Consider the following 20,462-nt stretch of genomic DNA (forward strand, 5'->3'; position numbering starts at 1 on the left):
TAAATATATATATATATCAGGTTGGCCAAAAAGTTCATTTGGGTTTTCTGTAAGATCTACGGAAAACCCGAAGTTTTTGGCCAACCCTACACACGCGCACACACACACACACACACACACACACACACACACACACGTATATTTATACATATATATATATATATTTATTTATTTATTTTATACCTGACTGTTCAATACCCTTTGCAAAAAAAAAAAGGTGTGGAATGAATTTAGATGTATTACTTTGAAAAGTATGTGTCATTTAAATTTAAATTGGTCATTTGAGCATTAAATATAGTTTCATAAATTTAGAGAGGAGGGAGTGTGAGATTGTGGGATTTGGAATTGAAGTTTTGTTCATACACTTGGGAAGTCACTTGGTTTCTTGGATATCAGTTTACTGTAATGAATAATAAACAATTTATAGTGTTCTACAATGCTACAGTTAAAAAAATACATGCACAGGTTATACAAAGTATAGTTAAAGAAATTCCCAAGGCATTTAATAATAAACATTCAGTAAATACTGACAGTCCTTTTGCATCATTTGTTGTTTCCATGATAATGATGGTTAATTTTGGAATGAAAAGTCATTAGTGAACACATTTGTTTACACATATTATGTGCCATAATTTTTTTAAAAGATGAGAGATTTTGAGACATTATTTCTAAAGTGAATTAGTTATGAATTACCTTTTGTTTTCAATAAAGTAGATTAGAGCAATAGGTAATTTCAAACTACAGATTCCTATACATTGTATAGGTATGATTTTATAAATGGGTTTCTGTAAGTAGGTTGAGATGGTATTGGAAGTCAAGTTGCCACTGAAAAGCTATGCTGTGTATGTGTGTCAAACTCTTGTGTCCCCTCTGGAGAAGAGATAGGAGAAGCCAATCTGAGAGGACTGATGGAAAGCATTTTATTCTTTACTTTTTGTGTGTACTTGATAGGCAAGATGATCAAGCCTTGGCTGAGCTATTTCAGTGTGCCATACAGTATTCTAGGTACAGAATCAGAGTGACAGAAGGCACACTTAGTGATTATTCTGCCCTTTAGGTGAATGATCACTCCCTCCTCTTTTCCATCAAATACTTACTGAATGTCTGTGGAATGCTAAATAGTGAGATTACTGTGGGGAAAACGGACATAGTCCTTGCATAGTCTAGGGTTTTTGTTTTATGGTGTTTGCTCTTATTATTGTTGTTTTTTCCCCTGAAGATTTAGCTTGAACTGATTTCTAACCTAGTTAGATCCTAGTATATATCCTAGTATTATCTGATTATATACTGATTTGTGGAAAGGGGCAGTGAGGTGTCAAGGGGGGAAGTTGTTTAGAATATTTATTTTGCCAGAGTTGACCACACAATGAATAATCCTCCTTGGGTGTATTGAATGATGACTATTTCTCTTTCTGTCATTGTTATGTAGGGAAACTAGAAACACATAAAAGAGTACTTTGAGGATTCAGGACCTCAGCTGTTGAGGTTCTGCTCCTCATCTCCTTTTGAATATATGTTTTACTAATGGGATAGACACTTTTAGATTTCCAAAAGAATAATCTTTGGATTATTAACGTTTTCCTTTGCATCTAACCTAATGCAATTTGCAGTAATTATTGGTTCAAATCATTTCAGTCTAACTGGGGAAAAACCCCTCTATAATGCAGCCTTTAATGTTTTCATTTTTTTGATTAGGCTATGCACATGTATCTTTTGGTAACAGAAGCTGGAGGGTGTAGACAAGATGGTTTAGGAAGATGAACAGTTGGTGCCATAATTGCATGTTCACTGAGTAGTTTTGTGAAAGAAAGAGGTAAATTATTAATTCCTGGGCTTGGTGATTTTTTTATTGAAGGGTTATAATCATTTATAAGACTTTCTTTTTAAAGCCGAACGTCAACTTGTTCTTCTGGCAGGTCCTTTGAAAACCCAGTGTCACCCCCCACCCAAAAGTTCGGTAGTTTCAGAAGTATTTTGAAGTGTTTCTGTCCTCTCACCTTAGAATTTGAATGGAAAGAATCCATTTTGGTTTTCATTTCCAATACAAATTCACTTTACCCTTGAAACATACAGCAGAACTAAAGTGCCCCTACCTTCCTTTCTAATATCAAGCCTGGGATACTGATACAACAAACATTCAGCAATATTTTTGAAGTTTCTATCATGGGCCAGGGCACCATGCTGTGCATTCAGTTTACACATCATTATTCAGTGCAACCTGGCTTCTTAGAACAACAACAACTTATGTCTTCCGTCTCCTGTCCTAATTGCTTAGGAGAGTTCCTGAATGCTTGTGACTTTGGGACTACACTCTTAATGCTCTCCTCACATCTAGGACCAGCGCCGTGTCTACAAATTAGATAAGGGCTTCTGACAAACTTTTGATAATGTGGCAGTCATCTTATAGACCATGGGTAATGTTAACTAATCACCAACCATTGTATGGCATTAAGCTTCTTTTAAACAGATAACCCAAGAAAGCAATACTGTGAGTGAATGGGATTGCTTTGAAGTTTCAGGACCTTAAACTGTTTAATGAGAATAAGAGAAGATTCTGATTGAGAATGAGGTATTGATTGGGTCTAGGCCCTGAAGCAATATAGAAACATAATTTTTACAGAGTAGCTAGTTTCAACAAGGGGATAAAAACTAAGGAATAGAAAAAGTCCTTCGACTTTTTCTATCATGAATCCTGTGTACTTTCTGATTTTTCCTGTGTAGGTAAATACTTTCATAGCTTGAGGAGCGTCTTACTTTTTGGGATTCTTTTCCTTGGGCTTCTGCTTTTACTCTAAGAGTCTCAGAGAGAAAAAGACACAGTGTGATGGAGAGGAAAGCTAACTTTAGCTTGAGATGCATGCTCTACCTACTATTTGTGTGACATTGGACCACTTTTTCCTCTCTGGGCCTCAGTTTTCTCATGTTTCAACAGTGAGGCATTTGAAACTAGTACCTGTGGGTCATTATTAGGTTAAATTGGAGAATGTATATTTAATGCCTATTAAAGTGTAATGCATATGATTGCTCAATAAATTGTTACCAAACAGGTCTGGCTGCTCACCACTCAAAAATCAATACTCAAGAGGCAAGTGTTGGTAGAAATGGAAAACATTGCTTTTAACCAGAAAGCTGGCAATCGGGGGGGAAGGCGGCCTTGTGTCCCAAAACCAACTCTGAAGTTTCTGCTTGGCTATGAAAGTTTTTAAAGAGAAAAAGGGGAAGTAATCTCAGTTAATCATTGAGATTCGGGGTCAGAGTCATCACCATCTTTCCCTGCTTGCCAGCTTGTCGGCTTCTTGTGATCTTTCTTTAGATGCTATCTTGTTCACACAGTTTGCTCGTAAGATTACTGAAGGGGAAGCTGGGAAAGAGATCTGGTCATCTGTTAATTATTTATTCTTCATTTCTACTTCTTTGATCTATGGAAAGAACCAACAGGTTAGGCAGGGTATTGTGTGATCAAAAGATTTGAAAGGTGTGCTAGGGCTGGAGATGAGTAAAGCATGGGGGTGCCAGGTTTAAGGTTAGTGACCATATAGCTCTGCTAAAGTGACAAAAGGGGCCTCCTGCAGAGAGCTCTTTCCTGCCAAAAGCTGCTTACAAAATGATTGAGTGTTACTCTGTCAATCATTGCTACTATCTATCAAGTAACGCTGCTACCACTATTAATGTTACTACATCCGTCATTTTGACCAAGTGTGTGAGGGTACCATCTTAGGCTTTCCTGAGGCTTTCCCTCATTTACTCTGAGTCCTTCCCCCATTCAGTCTGTCCAAATGTGACCAATGCCACCATTTGAGGGAAGACTCTTATCTCCCTGCAGCTATTTCATGCACATCCCTTGGGCACACATGCAAGCACTTACTCATTATTCTTTTCATTATTGTTGTTGCCTCCATTTCACTTTTCAGGAATTGGCAGGTATTTCAATCCAGGAAGAAGCTTTTGTTGACTACTCTTTACAAAGTGATTGTATAGAGTTGACCCTCAGTTTGTATTTGCTACTCTTAACATTCCTCAGTGATGGCCCTTAAACCCCCTTATCTATTATAGACCAGAGAAAAATGTTTGGAATTCAGTCTGTATGTTGAAGGGAAACTGGAGAAAGAGGGTAGAGGGTAGAGTTTGAGGTAGTTAAAGGTACAGTTTTATTGGCTCACGATATCATTTGCTATCCTTTGATATTTCTTCATTTATCTCTCAGTTTTTCATTTGTCAAAACTCTTTCCAGTTTCTATGTCTAAAAGTGATTTCTGCCTCCTTGAAATTTTTTGACTGAATCATGCATCTTTTATCTTGGATTACTTGTCTATTTCTACTTTCTGTATTTTACCTCCTGGGCGTTTTAGAAGTTAGGCCCATGTGTTGAGATATAGTGAAGGGCTTAAAGGTCCAGGCTCTGGAGCCACACTGGGTAGATGTGAGTTCTCGCTCTTAAAATTCACTGTGTGACCTTGAGCAAAGTACTTAACCTGTCTCTGTCTCTTTCCTTATCTATAAAATGGAACTAAACTGTTGGATTATTTTGTATGTTGAGTGAGCTAATATGTTTAAAATACTTAGAGCAATGCCTGGGAAGTAGTATATGCTCAGTAAATAAATTCTGCCTGTGATGATGATAATGTTGTACACATTTTTTTCCCTCTGTTTAACACTAAACATAGGATACTTGCTTACAGAATACCTTACATGGTCAGGAAGGATATTGTTAAAATGAGTATCTCAATTGAACATTTATTCTCTCTCAGGGTATCTTGAGCTGCTTGAGATCAGGGACCAGGATTTTGTTTATCTTTAGTATCCTTATAGTCTAGCACAATGCCTGACACATAGTAGGCTCTCAGTAATGTTATTGAATTGGATATATTTGATGGAGGTGAGATAACCAATGCACTATGCTCCTCTCGGTCTTGGATACTTCTGAACACCCAATTACTCTTGTCAGAAACTTCCCACGTTTAATCCATCACCAAAGCTGTTGTCTAGACCTATAAATGTATCTCAGATCCATAGCCTCCATTTCCACTTCCACTATCTTTATATAAGCTATCTTATTCTTCTTCCTGGACTACTGCTTTAGTCTCGTAAACTGATCTCATATCTCCTCCAAGTCGTATTTCACAGAGAAGAAGACAGAACCATTTTTTTAAAAGGAAAAATGATCTTTTCCCTCTCCTACTTGAGAACTCTTCAGTGGCTTCCATGGAGTAACTTGTCCTACAGGGTCTGCCAAAATTTTGGCTTACTCCTTGAGTCTTATCTCAACCTACTCAGTCATTCTGCACCAGTCTTGCTGGCTAGTCTCTCTGTGTTTGGACTATGCTAAGCTTCTTTGACAAGAATTTTGACAAATTCTGTAAATTGGCATGCTTTTCAGTACCTTCAAAGCACTCTCTTTTTTTTATTGAACTATATAGTTAATTTACAATATTGTGTTAGTTTCAGGTGTACAGCTTCAAATTCTTTTCCTTATAGGTTATTACAAGATATTGAATATAGTTCCCTGTGCTATACAGTAAATCCTTGTTATTTATCTATTTTACATATAGTGGTGTATCTATTTAATCCCATACTCCTAATTTATCCCTCAGCCCCCCTCTTTCCCCTTTGGTATTCATAAGTTTGTTTTCTGTGTCTTTGAGACTGTTTGTTTTGTGAATAAGTTCATTTTTATCATTTTTAGATTCCACATATAAGTGATATCTTTATAATACTTGTCTTTCTCTGTCTGACTTACTTCATTTAGTATGATAATCTCTAGGTCCATCCATGTTGCTGCAAATGGTAATAGTTCATTCTTTTTTACGGCTGAGTAATATTCCATTGTATGTGTGTCTCTGTGTGTGTGTACACACACACATACCCCACATCTTCTTTATCCATTCATCTGTTGATGTACACTTAGATTGCTTCCATGTCTTGGCTACTGTGAATAGTGCTGTTATGAACATTGGAGTGCATGTATCTTTTCAAATTAGAGTTTTCATCTTTTCACAGGAGTGGGATTGCTGGATCATATGGTAGCTCTATTTTTAGTTTTTTAAGGAACATCCATACTGTTCTCAACAGTGGCTGCACCAATATACATTCCCACCAACAGTGTAGGCGGGTTTCTTGTTCTCCATTCAAAGTACTCTTTGTTTTTCCTTTGTAAAACTGGTCATGATTGTAAATCAAACAAGTGTTTGTCTAGCAGTTTTTTGTATGTATTTTGTTTTTTACCCACAAATATTTATATTTGTATTTGAAAATAAAAGGACTTAAAAACTGTTATTTTTTAATTGACATAGAGTAAGTTTGACTTTTTTTGGGGGGGTATACACTACTATAAATTTTCACACATGTAGATTTGTGAAAACATCACCACAATTAGAATACAAGGAACAATTTTATCACCTGAGGAAACTCCCTTTTGCTATATGCTTTAGGAAAGTCATCTTCCCTTTGACCCTTAACTCCTGGCAACCACTGATCTGTTCTCTTTCACTATAATTTTGTCTTTTTGAGAATATCATATAAATGGAATCAGGCAGTATATATCCTTTTGAAACATAATGTCTTTTAAATCCATCCAAGCTATTGTGTATGTTATTAGAATGTTCTTATTTTATTGCTGAGTAGTATTCCATTGTATGGATGTACCACTTCAGCCATTGAAGGACATTTGGGTATCTAGCACATTTTTTTTTTTTTTTTTTGGGGCCACACTGTGGGGCATGTAGGATCTTAGTTCCCCGACCAGGAATTGAACCTGCACCCCCTGCATTGGAAGGCGGAGTCTTAACCACTGGACCACCAGGGAAGTCCTTCTAGTACATTTTAATGACTTTCTCAGTAAGTTCCATGAGCATGACAGCCTGGACTTGTTAGCATGTGTCCTCTCTCTGTCTTCCCGTCTCTTATTCTCTCTATCTCTATGTGTGTGTATACAGACATTACACACATGCACCAACACACACACACCAACCATACATGGTGCTTTATTTTTGAACCATTTGCGTAAATTGCATCAGTCATGGCCTTTTGCTCCTAAATAGTTAAGCTTTTAGTCGTCATGTCTTTGTAGTCTCTTTTACACTGTAATGTCATTTCCTGAGTCTTTCTCACTTATGACTAACATTTTTGAAAAATACAATTCTACTCTGTCTCCTTCTCTCCCTTTCTTCCTCCCTTACTCTCTCCCAGAATGTTCCTCATTTGGGGTTTGTCTGATATTTCCTCATGATTAGATCCAGGTTAATCATCCCTGTTTGGAATATTACATAAGCGATGTGTTCTTCTTGAAATATCACATCTAGCAGTATGTGGTGTCTACCTGCTTCTCATTAATCATGTCAATTCTGGTCAAGGTGTTGTCCGATTTCTCTGCTGTGTGATACTTTTTTTTTGTTTTTCCTGGCAACTGTTAAGCAATCTGTATTGAGATACTGCTCCTCATTAAAATTTTCCCCTACATTGAGCAAAATGATAATATTTTTTATTGTTACTGGACTAATTTTTATTGTAAACCCCATTTCAAGTTTTGATTCTTTTGATTTTAGGATCTATAAGTAATTTTTAAGATCCATAATAAGATCAGTAACTGCTATTGTAAACCATTCTTTAGATGTAAACCCATCTTGATTGGTTTATACATAGATGCTATATGTCTAAATAATGCAGATGGCATATATGTAAAAGATGGTAATAGAACAGTTTTCCTCTTATTTTTGTATTTTTGTACTTGTGATGGAATTGCTGAATGGAAAGGAAATAGATATGTGTTGAAACTTAAGGCATGAGATTATTTAAAGATAGAGGTAGTACAAAAGAAGGTTTAGCAATAAGAATGAGAGAGAAATAATTTAGTGAGCCAGTTTCCTGGAAAGAAAAGGCAGGATGCCTACTTAGGAGGCTTAGTGTTCAGAAATAGTTCTAATGAATATTAGTAGGAATGAGAAAAGGGATATGAGGAACCATTTTGATGTATTATTCCAGAGCAAATTCAAAATGTCAAAATTCAGATTGGGGAGAATTATTGTGCATTGGAGATATATGAAGATTTTATTAAACATGTTATAGAACTTAAAGCTCATGAGAGGATTTAAAATTACCTAAATAATACAGATTACTGTGAAATGAAAGTATTTAAAGCACAGGGAAATGTACCCTCCGGTAAGTGCAGTGGGAAGCTGGGAAACTTGAGTTCTTATCTAAACCTTGAGCGGGCAATTTTGCCACTAATTCGTGATGTGCTCATAGCAAGAAAGATGAAGAGGTCTCTGGTTCTTTCCCTGCATCAACCTTCTTCAGGTTTTGATTTCTGCGGTCTTCTTTAGTAGTGATCACTTGTCTCTAAGAGCAACAACTCCTAGATGAACAGATCTTTACTTCAAGATCTAGTAAGAATAAATATTTTTGTCTGCTTTGGATATTTCTAGAACAGAGGACAAAATTAATGAATGTTCTGATCTTGTTACCTTGTAGTTTACCCTCTTTAAATTTTATTTTGATTTTGATGGACCAATTTCTCTGACTTTTTCTAGACTGTAGGAGAGTAAAAAGTTTTCCTTGACTCTCTTAGGGTCCCTGGCTGGGTCTGAAAATTAAACTGAGAAAGACAGGACAACAGGATTAAAGCATACAAATTTAATGTACATTTTACATGTCATGGGAGTCTTCATAAGGAAATGAAGACTCAAAGAAACTGTTAAACCTGTGTGTTTTTACACTGGGTTTGATGTAGAATGGCAAGTCATGGAAAGATATGATAGGGTAAAGGGTATGAGGTAAGTATAATAAACCAGGGGAAATTTTACAAGTCCCATTTGTTTGGATTCTTCTGAGACCTCTTGTCTTTGGAGATAAGGATTCCTCCCATTATAGGGAGGGCACTTCTCACTTGAGGGTTTAATGACTTGTTTCAGGGGACAAGGGCAGGGAGTATGGGGGTATGGCTGGGGGTGGGAGAGGTCAGAGAGAGAACTTCCTGCTCATGCTGTATGCTCAGACTCCTTCAGCTTAAAGTATTCAGTATGCCAAGGTGCTATATTTTGGGGTACCATGTCCTGAACCCCATCATAATTCTTTAAGTTGTATGACACAGTTGAAAAAAATCTGTGAAACATACCTCATTATGCTTTGTATGTTATTGAAAATATGAAACAAAATGAACTTGAAAAACCTAGCTCTTGTTTCATCTTTACCTCTAATTTATGTCATTTCTCTGTCATTTGGTTTTTTGGTTGTTTTCTAATTTCTGTGTTTATAAAATAGCAATAACAATAGCCAGCCACAAAGGATAGCTGTGAGATTTGTAAGTCATTTTGATAAAGATCTGTTATCTAGTATGCACCTCTGATTTTTTATTGTAATTGAAAGAAAGTGCTGGGTGTTATACAAAATATTAATATGGAAATAATTTATATTATTATCTGAAGTAGTTGTCTTGATGTGAAATAAAGCTGCTTTAATATCAAGGGAGTTATAGTCTACAATTATATATATTATTACTGGTATTTTAAGTGCATTGTCAGGGTATTAGTAATATTAATAAATGTCAGAATTAGAAAGTCTAAGCAGTCAGGTTTTTGAAAAATTAATGACTAAACAATGTATAATATATACAGTTTATAGTCAACTCTTTAAATCCTTTAAAATATTACATTATGCACAGATACATTTTTATTGTAAAAAATTCGGGTTAATTCAGATGTATATATGGTCAAAAGTCATTAAAGGGCTTCTTTCACTCTCCTCAACTTTTCTTATCAAAGATAACCTTTGTCAGTAACTTGGTATGCAACTTGATATCACTCTACAACTCAAGGCATATACCTTAATATATTAAGGTACTAATTGGTCGTATTCAATACTTTATATGCACCAATTTTTTTTAATTAAAAAAGAAGAGCACAGAAGAACAGCATCTGTCAAGTTCATTGTTCTAAATTACTTGTTTTTGCTACCTGTTTATTTTTAAGGAATAAAGCAAAATTGAAGTCTCTACTGTATATTCAAAACAATATAAATATAAATATTCTATGCATTTAAAAAATTCACAAAAGTTACATTACTCTATTTACATCTTATTTCAACTTGCTTTTTCCATTCGATAGCTATTTGTTGTTGATGTATATGGAGTTTGTTCGTTCTGAATATTTAAAATTTTCATGTTTAAAAAATACTTACTTTTAAAATGAAATATTTGGGTTTGTGCGTTAGGAAAACTCAAGTTAACTGCATTCTGAAAAAATAAGTTCCTGAGATTTCCTTTTAACAATACTTTTGAAACACAGATAACATTATTTCCTGTCTCTCAGTTTCCTGTATCCATGGCAACCTCTGTTTTACACACTGAGTGTGGAGGAACCAATGTGAAGAGTGGTGTTTCCTGAGCAAATTGTGACTTAAAAAAATAAAGAGGTGGAGGGGTGGAGGTCAACAGTGCCACAAAAGAAATGGAGTTTAGAAATGTCGCTCTTCAGATATAGAAAGAAAACCTTTACTTGAATCAGCTGAGTGTTAATAATATGAATTTCCTGTTCTTGGTAAGATTATTTATTTAAATATGAACTTTTAGCTGAAACAAAAAATAATTTGGTTTGTAAAAACCTGTAGTTTAAAGGGAGCTTAATTGTTCTGTATTGAATGTGTATAATTCCTAAATTATAATGTTGTTTAATTGATATTAGACTTTAAGTTGATAAAGGGGCATATTATATCCAAAGATCTTTATCCCTGCATCATCATTTGTCACTTTAGTTATAGTCAGTTGTAATATTTTAAGTTAGCAAACATTTTATTTTGCAGTTCATTAAATTTGAATTATCATTTTGTCAAACAGTGGGTTAATGGCCTGGAGGTGCTAATAATTCTAGAACGTATTTCAGCCTTACTGTTTTATGCTATCACCATAGTATGATTTATGATATTTAGTATTATGGCTGATCCTAATAAAATAAAATAGAGTATAGAATTTCTAGTATTATAAAACTTTTATTTAAAGAACTTTTTGATGATTTAAAGTTTTACCTTTTCTTTTTATAGCCAATTTTGATATGAACAGAAAAACCAAGAACAGGGCTATGTGTGGAGTACGTTTTTCTCTGCCTTGCCTACGACTGTTTCTACTTGTTACCTGTTATCTTGTGTTATTATTCCATAAAGAGATACTTGGATGTTCGTCTGTTTGCCAGCTCTGCACTGGGAGACAAATTAACTGCCGTAACTTAGGCCTTTCAAGCATTCCTAAGAATTTTCCTGAAAGTACAGTTTTTCTATATCTGACTGGAAATAATATATCTCGTATAAATGAAAGTGAATTAACTGGACTTCATTCTCTTGTAGCGTTGTATTTGGATAATTCTAGCATTGTGTATGTGTATCCAAAAGCTTTTGTTCATTTGAGGCAGCTATATTTTCTATATCTGAATAATAATTTTATAAAACGCTTGGATCCTGGAATATTTGAGGGACTTTCCAATCTTCGTAATTTATATTTACAGTCTAATCAAGTACCTTTTGTTCCAAGAGGAGTATTTCATGATCTAGTTTCAGTTCAGTACTTAAATCTACAAAGAAATCGCCTCACTGTCCTTGGGAGTGGTACATTTGTTGGTATGATTGCTCTTCGGATACTTGATTTATCAAACAATAAAATTTTGAGGATATCAGACTCAGGCTTTCAACACCTTGGAAACCTGGATTGTTTGTATCTAGAAGGTAATAATTTAACAAAAGTACCATCAAATGCTTTTGAAGTTCTTAAGAGTCTTAAAAGACTTTCTTTGTCTCAGAACCATATTGAAGCAATACAGCCCTTTGCATTTAAAGGACTTGTCAACTTGGAGTATCTCCTTCTGAAAAATTCAAGAATTAAAAATGTTACTAGGGATGGGTTTAGTGGAATTAGTAATCTTAAACATTTGATCTTAAGTCATAATGATTTAGAAAATTTAAATTCTGACACATTTAGCTTGTTAAAGAATTTAATTTACCTTAAGTTAGATAGAAACAGAATAATCAGCATTGATAATGATACCTTTGAAAACATGGGAGCATCTTTGAAGATTCTTAACCTGTCATTTAATAATCTTACAGACTTACATCCAAGGGTCCTTAAGCCATTGTCTTCATTGACTCATCTTCAGGCAAATTCTAATCCTTGGGAATGTAACTGCAAACTATTGGGTCTTCGCGACTGGTTAGCATCTTCAGCCATTACTCTAAACATCTATTGTCAGAATCCCCCATCCATGCGTGGCAGAGCATTGCATTATATTAAATGGACTGACTTTACAAATTGCGTTACATCTTCAACAAATGTATCCAGAGCTTGGGCTATAAAATCTCTTCATATTCATCACAAGACCACTGCATTAATGATGGCCTGGCATAAAATAACCACAAATGGGAAACATTTGGAAAACACTGAGAGTGTTACTTTCTGGGAACGAATTCGTACTTCACCTGCCAGTAGATTTTTTCAAGAGAATACCTTTGGTAATCCATTAGAGACTACTGCAGTGTTACCTGTGCAAATACAGCTTACTTCTCCTGTTAACTTGAACTTGGAAAAAAACAGTGTTCTACCGGTTGATGCTGCTTCGGTATCAGGGAAAACATCTCTAATTTGTACACAAGAAGTTGAAAAGTTGAATGAGGCTTTTGACATTTTGCTAGCTTTTTTTATTTTAGCTTGTGTTTTAATCGTTTTTTTGATCTACAAAGTTGTTCAGTTTAAACAAAAACTAAAGGCACCAGAAAACTCAGGGGAAAATAGACTTGAATACTACAGCTTTTATCAGTCAGCAAGGTATAATGTAACAGCTTCAATCTGTAACACTTCCCCAAATTCTCTAGAATGCCCTGGTTTGGAGCCGATTCGACTTCATAAACAAATTGTTCCTGAAAGTGAGGCACAGGTCATTCTCTTTGAACATTCTGCTTTATAATTCAACTGAATATTGACTATAAGAAAACCTCAGTGTCATGGACATGAATAAAACTGAAGCATCCTTATAGAATTATAGACTTTATTTGGATATATAATGAATTATATGAGCTTAGCATTAATAAATATATGTTTTTAATAATTTGTGAATACTGTATTCATTCAGCAAATATTTTCTTTGATAAGCACTGTATTAAGTAATTAATAATAACTAATGTTTCTGTGTACCAAGCACTATGCTAAATACTTCATATATAACATTTAATCCTTAAAAAGCCTTATAAGGTAGTACTATCTACATTTTACAGGTAAGGAAACTTAGGCAGAGTGAGTTTAAGAAACTGTCCCAAATTCTCACAGCTTGTGACACTTTTTAGGTCTGTCTGATTCCAGAGCCCATGCTTTTAATTTTATACTATACTGATGCCTGGGTGCTAGGGTTATAATTGTGAATAGCATGGACATGGTTCCTATTCTCAGTAGAGCTTGAAAATGTAGAGGAGGACACACATGGTTATTGTACAGTATGATAAATACTGCACTTGAAGGTACTATCTTGAGTAACATATGTGGAGGTGAGAGATAGCTTTATGAGAAAAGTGACATTGAAACTGGATTGCAAAGGATAAGTAGAAATTAGCCCAGCGAAAGAGAGCTGAATAGTAGGTAGAGGGTTGAAGAAATAGAATACTGCTTTTCAGGAACTAAAATTCAGTCCAACTGGAGTTGCGAGTGGTATTATGAGATTTGCAGCTAGAGAAAGAAATCAGACGATGAAGGATGTTGTAATTTCATGTTTTTCCCTAGGGCAGCAGGGAGCCATGGAAGGGTTTTAAGCATTGTTAAGGGAACCAAATGCTGCTGTTTGACTACACATTCAAGGATTCATTTTTAAATAAATTTATTTATTTATTTATTTATTTATTTATTTTTGGCTGCACTGGGTCTTCGTTGCTGCATGGGGGCTTTCTCTAGTTGTGGTGAGCAGGGGCTACTCTTCATTGTGGTGCGCAGGCTTCTCATTGCAGTGGCTTCTCTTGTTGCAGAGCACAGGCTCTAGGCACGTGGGCTTCAGCAGTTGTGGCTCGCGGGCTCTAGAGTGCAGGCTCAGTAGTTGTGGCGCACGGGCTTACTTGCTCTGTGGCGTGTGGGATCTTCCCAGACCAGGGCTTGAACCCGTGTCCCCTGCATTGGCAGGCGGATTCTTAACCACTGAGCCACCAGGGAAGTCCCAAGGATTCTTTTAAACATTTAGCATTTGGCAAATACCAACTGAAAGTGCACTCTTTCTGGAAGGAACAAGACTAGAAGCAGGATTAATCTGAATCTCCCATGGAGTGATCACTGATTCATGGGAGAGACGCTGGAGCCCTGGACTGGGGTGGTGGCAGAGAGGATGGATGGATTCTAGAGCTACTTTGGAAGGTGCCTTGGTGATTGGCAGAGGCATGGCAGGTGAGGGAGAAATCAGATGTTAGGTTTTTGGAAAATATTTGCCCTTAGACTACAGGCAACATTTTAGAAAACTCTTGTTTATTTATAAACCACATACAGAAGTAAATACACCTGTTTTAATCACTACTTAGGTCAAGAAATAGAACATTCAAACATAACATATATGTGGACATTTCTTGAACTTAAGAATTATAGAAATAACAAAGTGTTTAAGCTTTAAGGTGGAGGGGGACCCACATGTAATAAGGGCATTTTCACTCCATTATCTTACCCACAGCACAACAAAAACAGTAAAATTTGCCATATTTGTTTTTAAGCGTTGCCAAAATGGGAAAAGAAAGCCTGGAAACCTTTTTTAAGGTTCTGAAAATGAACTTTGATGTTAGGTCTTCCTACCAAGTTGGTCCCTCATTCACTTCCCCACATCCTATTGTACTTCTTGTTCTTCCTTGTTAGAAGGATCTCACTCCTTGCTTGTCTTCTGTTACTGGGCCAGACTGGAAAACATATGCATGGACTTGTAATATGTTGTGCTGCTCTGGACTAAGAGGAAAGAGAACAGAGTACGTGAAACCAAAGAGAAGGTTGTTCTGTTTGCCGGTTAGACTTTGTTTTTATGCATCGCCTACTGAATAGTAACTTAATTTTTTTTCTCCTGAGAAGGCCCATTTCATTTCTCATTAAAACTTTTATTTTTCTTTTCTGTTATTGGGCTTACTGATAAGGCCTTAGGTGAGTGGGGAGGGATATGCATCAGTTGTCTCAAATTATTATCTAGTTAGTTAATGATTTCACAGTTATGGAGCAATATTAACAAGGTGATGAGCCCATGGTTTTCAGTATTATACTGTCTGAAGTATAGTTTTTTAAAAGTGCCCTCTATCTCTAGTCATCACTCTACTGAAGTTGGTAGGCTCTTGTGGCTGCATACTTTAATGTGAGAAGCCCTGTGGGTTAAAAGATAAATATGGTGAAAGCAGCATGAATGAAAGGAGTGGATAGTATGCGTTCTGCTGGTCCAAATGTGCCTTGTTTCATTGTTCCTGACTCTTGAGGCATCATGTGACATAGTAGAGGGCACTATATTTTAATGGGAAGTAGTTTTTTGATTGTCAATAGTGTGTAACTGTAATATACAATACTTTCCTTTTATCTCCGTGTCTTCCCGTATGTCTTGAGTTTCCAGTACCTGAGCGTAAACCCTTGCCTGTTCTTAGTTTGGATATTGGCTTTGGAAAAGCTCACTTTTTGCCAGATATCTTCTCTGATACTCTTCCTAGCCTTAATTCTATTCTTAATACATAAGTTCACATTTTCTTTGTATTTTGTTTGAGGTCCCATGGAGCAAAAATTTTTATGTTCTAGTTCAGTTTCCTCATGTTTTGGCTTTCAGAACCCCTTTTCTTAAATCATCTGCTTCTCATCTATGAAAGCCTCCTAAGGCATTGTCTTCTAGAATGGGGACCTGTGAGATAAAAGAAGAAAATATGTATTGGTCTCTACCCCTGATTCTTGGCACAGAGCTCCTGAAACCCTTGTAATTTCCTAAGTGATAAGAACATTAGGAACGTCTTTTGTTCTGACGAGGCAACTCTGGGGTGGGCTCCTAGATTGAGGTCACCAGAGAGACTGAGCCGTGATTAGAGGCTTGGAATTTTCAGCTCCAAGCCCCATCTTCCACAGAGGGGAGATGAGCTGGAAATGGAGTTAATAATTGAGTATGTATGTAAGGAATTCTCCATAAAATCCCAATAGTAGGGTGTTCAAGGAGCTTCCAGATGGGGGAACACACCCACATCGGAAGGGTAATACGCCCCAACTCCACAGGGACCAAAGCACCTGTGCTCAGGACCCTCCCAGACCTTGCCCTCTGTAGCTCTTCATCTGGCTGTTCATCTGTATTCTTTATCATATATTTTAGTAAACTGGTAAACATGTTTCCCTGAATTCTGTGATTTCCCTGGCAAATCAGTTGAACCTAGGGAGGAGTCATTGGAACCTTTGGCATCTGAGGGACTTGGGGGGGTGGCTCAGTCTTGTGGGTCTGAGACCTTAACCTGTGGGATCTGACACTATCTCCAGGGAGATAGTGCTAGAATTGAGTTAAATTGTAGGTCATCCAGCAGGTGTCACAGAGAATGGCATGTTGGGAAAATCTTCCACACATTTGGTGACCAGAAGTAAAGTGTGCTGTGAGTAAAGAAGACTCACAGAAGAGAAACATAGTAGGGAAGAACAGGGTTTCTCCCTACTCGGGAAGGAAAAATCTGAGTTTTTTTCCATTAAGGACCATACCCTCCTGGAGTTTTATTCCTACTATAATTACAACTAACCAGGTAAATTCAGGCAGTAGCATTCTTAGCAGATGGAATCCCTCCATGAAAGTCCTAAGACTAAGAAAGTGTTTGTCAAAAAGAAGGCTGGTACAGCTGGAGAGTAGTATGAAAAGTTAGGTGAGGTCAGAGAGAGGTAGGCAGCAGCCAGGTCAGATGGGGTTGAGTGAACCATGATTAGGAGTTTGGATTTTTATGTGTAATGGGAAGTTACTGAAAGGTTAAACCCTTACTTACTTTATTTATTTATTAAAAATTTTTTAACATCTTCATTGGAGTATAATTGCTTTACAATGTTGTGTTAGTTTCTGCTGTATAACAAAGTGAATCAGCTATATGTATACATATATCCCTATATCCCCTCCCTCTTGCGTCTCCCTCCCACCCTCCCTATCCCACCCCTCTAAGTGGTCACAAAGCACCGAGCTGATCTCCCTGGGCTATGCAGCTGCTTCCCAGTAGCTATCGATTTTACATTTGGTAGTGTATATATGTCAATGCCACTGTCTCACTTCGTCCCAGCTTACCCTTCCCCGTCCCCGTGTCCTCAAGTCCATTCTCTACGTCTGCGTCTTTATTCCTGTCCTGCCCCTAGGTTCTTCAGAACCATCTTTTTTTTTTTTTTAGATTCCATATATATGTGTTAGCATGCGTAAACCCTTACTTTAAAGCGAGGGAGACATGATCAGATTTTGCAAAAGAGCACTGTGTAGAGAATGAATTAGAGGAAGCAAAGAGTGGAAGGGTCCCCATGTGGGAAGTTATGCAGTAGTTCAAACTAGAGACAGAATTGACTTGTAGCACACTGTTCACAGTAGGAATATAGAGAAGTCGAAAAATTTCATAGATAAATGTGACAGAATTTGATGATAAATCAGGTTTTGGAAGGGTAAATGAGAAGGTCAAAACTGAATCCCAGGTTTCTGGCCTGAGTCACTGGGTGCTTAGAATTGCTCTGTAGTCAGATAAGGACAACTGGAAGAGAGCCTGATTTTGATTTTCTATCTTGTTTTCCTTTGTTTTTGTTGGGAAGGCACTCAAAAGTTTGGTGTTGGCTACCTTAAGTTAGAGATGCTTGTGAGACTGCCAAGAGTGGATGACGAGGATGTAGATGTAATAGGGTTCCAAAGCTCAGAGAGGTCATTGTGAGTGCTAGCAGTATTTAGGAGGAATTTGGCAATGTGCCTGAATGAGGCAGGTCTAAATAGCAGGCAGTTAACTCATTTTCCCTATAAGAAAAATCTACATAAGGTTTTTGGTCAGCTTGAATATGTTGTATTTACAAAGCTGTAACAAAATAGTCAAATGCCTGTTATATTGTTAGTTTAGTTACACATACATATTTTAAAATAATGTAAATAGAGAGATTTTTTCCCCATTATTTCGTGATAGTTTTATTCAAATGCTTCATGTAAATCTTTGACATCAATGTTCTCATCATCACAGACTTCCCTTCTGATCACGTAACACTGTTTTCCAGAGCACATTATCTTCATTTTGGTCTGAGCAGTGTGACATACAGCACTTCTCCAGAAATTTAACTCTAAGCTACAAGTATCTTTTCATATAACTTTAATAACGTTAACTAAGTTGGCTTTTTCTCATTTATCCTGAAGATATATGTTCATGATTGCCTTGTGATAACTTGTATAGCTCTGTTTTCAACAATGTCCACCATTTATAATGTTGAGGTCGTGCCGCCAACCCCATAATTACTAAATCTCTATTAAATTCTTTTGTATCACTTAAAAAAAAAAAGTTTGTCAAGTGACTCCTATAAGCTTTGAAAATAAGCATTGATTGGGTTTTTTCAGCCTAATGTCTTTTCCAAACAGTTCTGTGCCAGTCATTGATCATCTTCTTTTTAATGGAACCTTAGTATATCTTCACTGAGCAGTGTTTCTTAAAGCATAGTCTTCCTCTTGAAAATCAAATAATACGGCAGTTTCTTCTCATCCCACTATACATAGATCACTGTAGTTATTGCTTATTGTCTTAAAGATAATGGTTTGCTTTTTTTCCCCCACCTCTATGCAGTCAAAAAAGAAAAAAAGTTAATTGGGGGAATGGTTTATAATATGTAAGGATAATTGTTGTATAAACTTTAATTTTAAAATAACTTAGTGAACTTCCATTATGAACTTTTTATCCTTTTATTTCCTTGCCCAGTATTTGTCAAGGGAAGTAGATTTATTTAATACATACACTTTTCCATGACCACGAAGAGAATTAACTGTGTAGAAAGGGTGTATGTTTCCATTTAAGTGACAGAAGTATTTCCAGCCTAGGTCCTGGAAAATAGAGAGGGGGAAAACCTGATTTTAGTGTAAATGTCACCACTTTTATAACTTCCAATGTGGAAGGAATTCTGGAATAAGACCGATAAATCAAGGCTTTTTTCGTTTTCCTTTTTCTTTTAGTAAACTGCTGTTCTTTGCTTAATATTGTTAATATAAGCAGAAAAGTATAATTTACAGAATATTTTATTTGATTGTGGCTTTTAGTGCTTAGAAACTTATTTTCTTAAATTACCTTAACTTCATTGACCCTCTGACTTAGGATTTAATGATGTGAGTGAGTTCAGATATTATTAGGTGCAGTGTACAAATAGTATAATTGTTGTCTGGTTAGAGCAGAGAAAATTTTAAAGTGACTGAAGTTCTGATTTCTTTCTTTCTTGGGCTTGCTATTATGAAAAACTTAAATCATCAATTTTCAATTATAAAACTGTTCAGAAAAAGTAACTGAAAATTTGGTGCTTCTGCATTCCTGTTTTCCTCCAAGGCCTAAGGGAATGAAGACGTGATGTAAATGTGTAAATCCATCACTTACAGAGACGTTATTTAAGGCACAGGCTCTATGATGATGGATCAGTTAATCTAAAAACTGGAAGTGTAAAATGCTTACTAGAAAAATACTAATAAGAATTGGATAAGTGGAAAGAAACTAGAGTCCTGTTCACATTTAACCTAATATTTATTGTTTAGGCTAACCAAATGAATATTAGAATATTTCTTTTATTTGTGCCTTTGGGATTAAAAATTTTGCACTGTCTTTCTAGGGGCATTTTGTTTTCTGAACACCTGTGGTTGGGTTCATAGTGATACAAAAAGACAGAAATAATTTTAAGCCAGCGTGATTTTTTAAGTTGGGTGAAAAACACAAGAAAGATGGATTTTTTTTTTTTCTTTAGTACATAGTTTTCAAAAGCAAGGAAAAATCACCCTGAGTGAAGTTTCTGCAATTCACATATTCTACAGATACTGTTACACACCCAGAAAATGTCATACCTTTAGGAAATACTAAGTCAATATTAAGAGCTGTAGTTTTACTCACGTGCATTTAACTGAAAAAGAAAAGTTTACTAAAAACGATATGGAATTGTTTTAAATGACCAGATGGTCTTTACCCACTGAGTAAAATTTTTAATGCTCTCACCTACTTATTTAATGTTTGTGTCTATATATATATAGTACATCACTTACCACATACTTGAAGAACAAAACAAGCAGATGTTTAAAAAGACCGGTCTTCTTTCTGTAGCGTAGTTGTAACTCTGATCTATGCAAATAAATTAATGTATCAACCAAGTATGTAAAATAAGAAAAGGAAAAGTGTGATAGGTAAAAAGGAAGATTACTAATACTTCTTGCCCTTCAGTTTTACTTTTATTCTCTCCTTTCATCCTTGATGTTAAACTTTCCTTGCATTTTCTAAGATGAATGTTTCAGATGTAGATT

General features: G+C 36.0%; 2 protein-coding genes across 5 annotated transcripts in view; both read left to right on the top strand.

Moving 5' to 3' along the window:
- The window catches only part of IPO11 (importin 11), a 489,980-nt gene that overhangs the window by 147,303 nt on the left and 322,215 nt on the right, over window positions 1–20,462 (top strand). The gene's annotated exons all lie outside the window — the stretch shown is intronic.
- On the top strand, window positions 10,288–13,032 carry LRRC70 (leucine rich repeat containing 70). The gene is made up of 2 exons (XM_061189292.1): window positions 10,288–10,529; window positions 11,029–13,032. Exon 2 carries the CDS (start codon window positions 11,040–11,042, stop codon window positions 12,933–12,935), a length of 1,896 nt encoding a protein of 631 aa, XP_061045275.1. The 5' UTR covers window positions 10,288–10,529; window positions 11,029–11,039; the 3' UTR covers window positions 12,936–13,032.

This window comes from Eubalaena glacialis, chromosome 4 (genome assembly GCF_028564815.1).
Source record: "Eubalaena glacialis isolate mEubGla1 chromosome 4, mEubGla1.1.hap2.+ XY, whole genome shotgun sequence".
NCBI lineage: Eukaryota > Metazoa > Chordata > Mammalia > Artiodactyla > Balaenidae > Eubalaena > Eubalaena glacialis.

Coding starts and splice junctions, on each gene's coding strand:
- LRRC70 (XM_061189292.1), top strand. CDS start 11,040: ATGAACAGAAAAACCAAGAACAGGGCTATGTGTGGAGTACGTTTTTCT.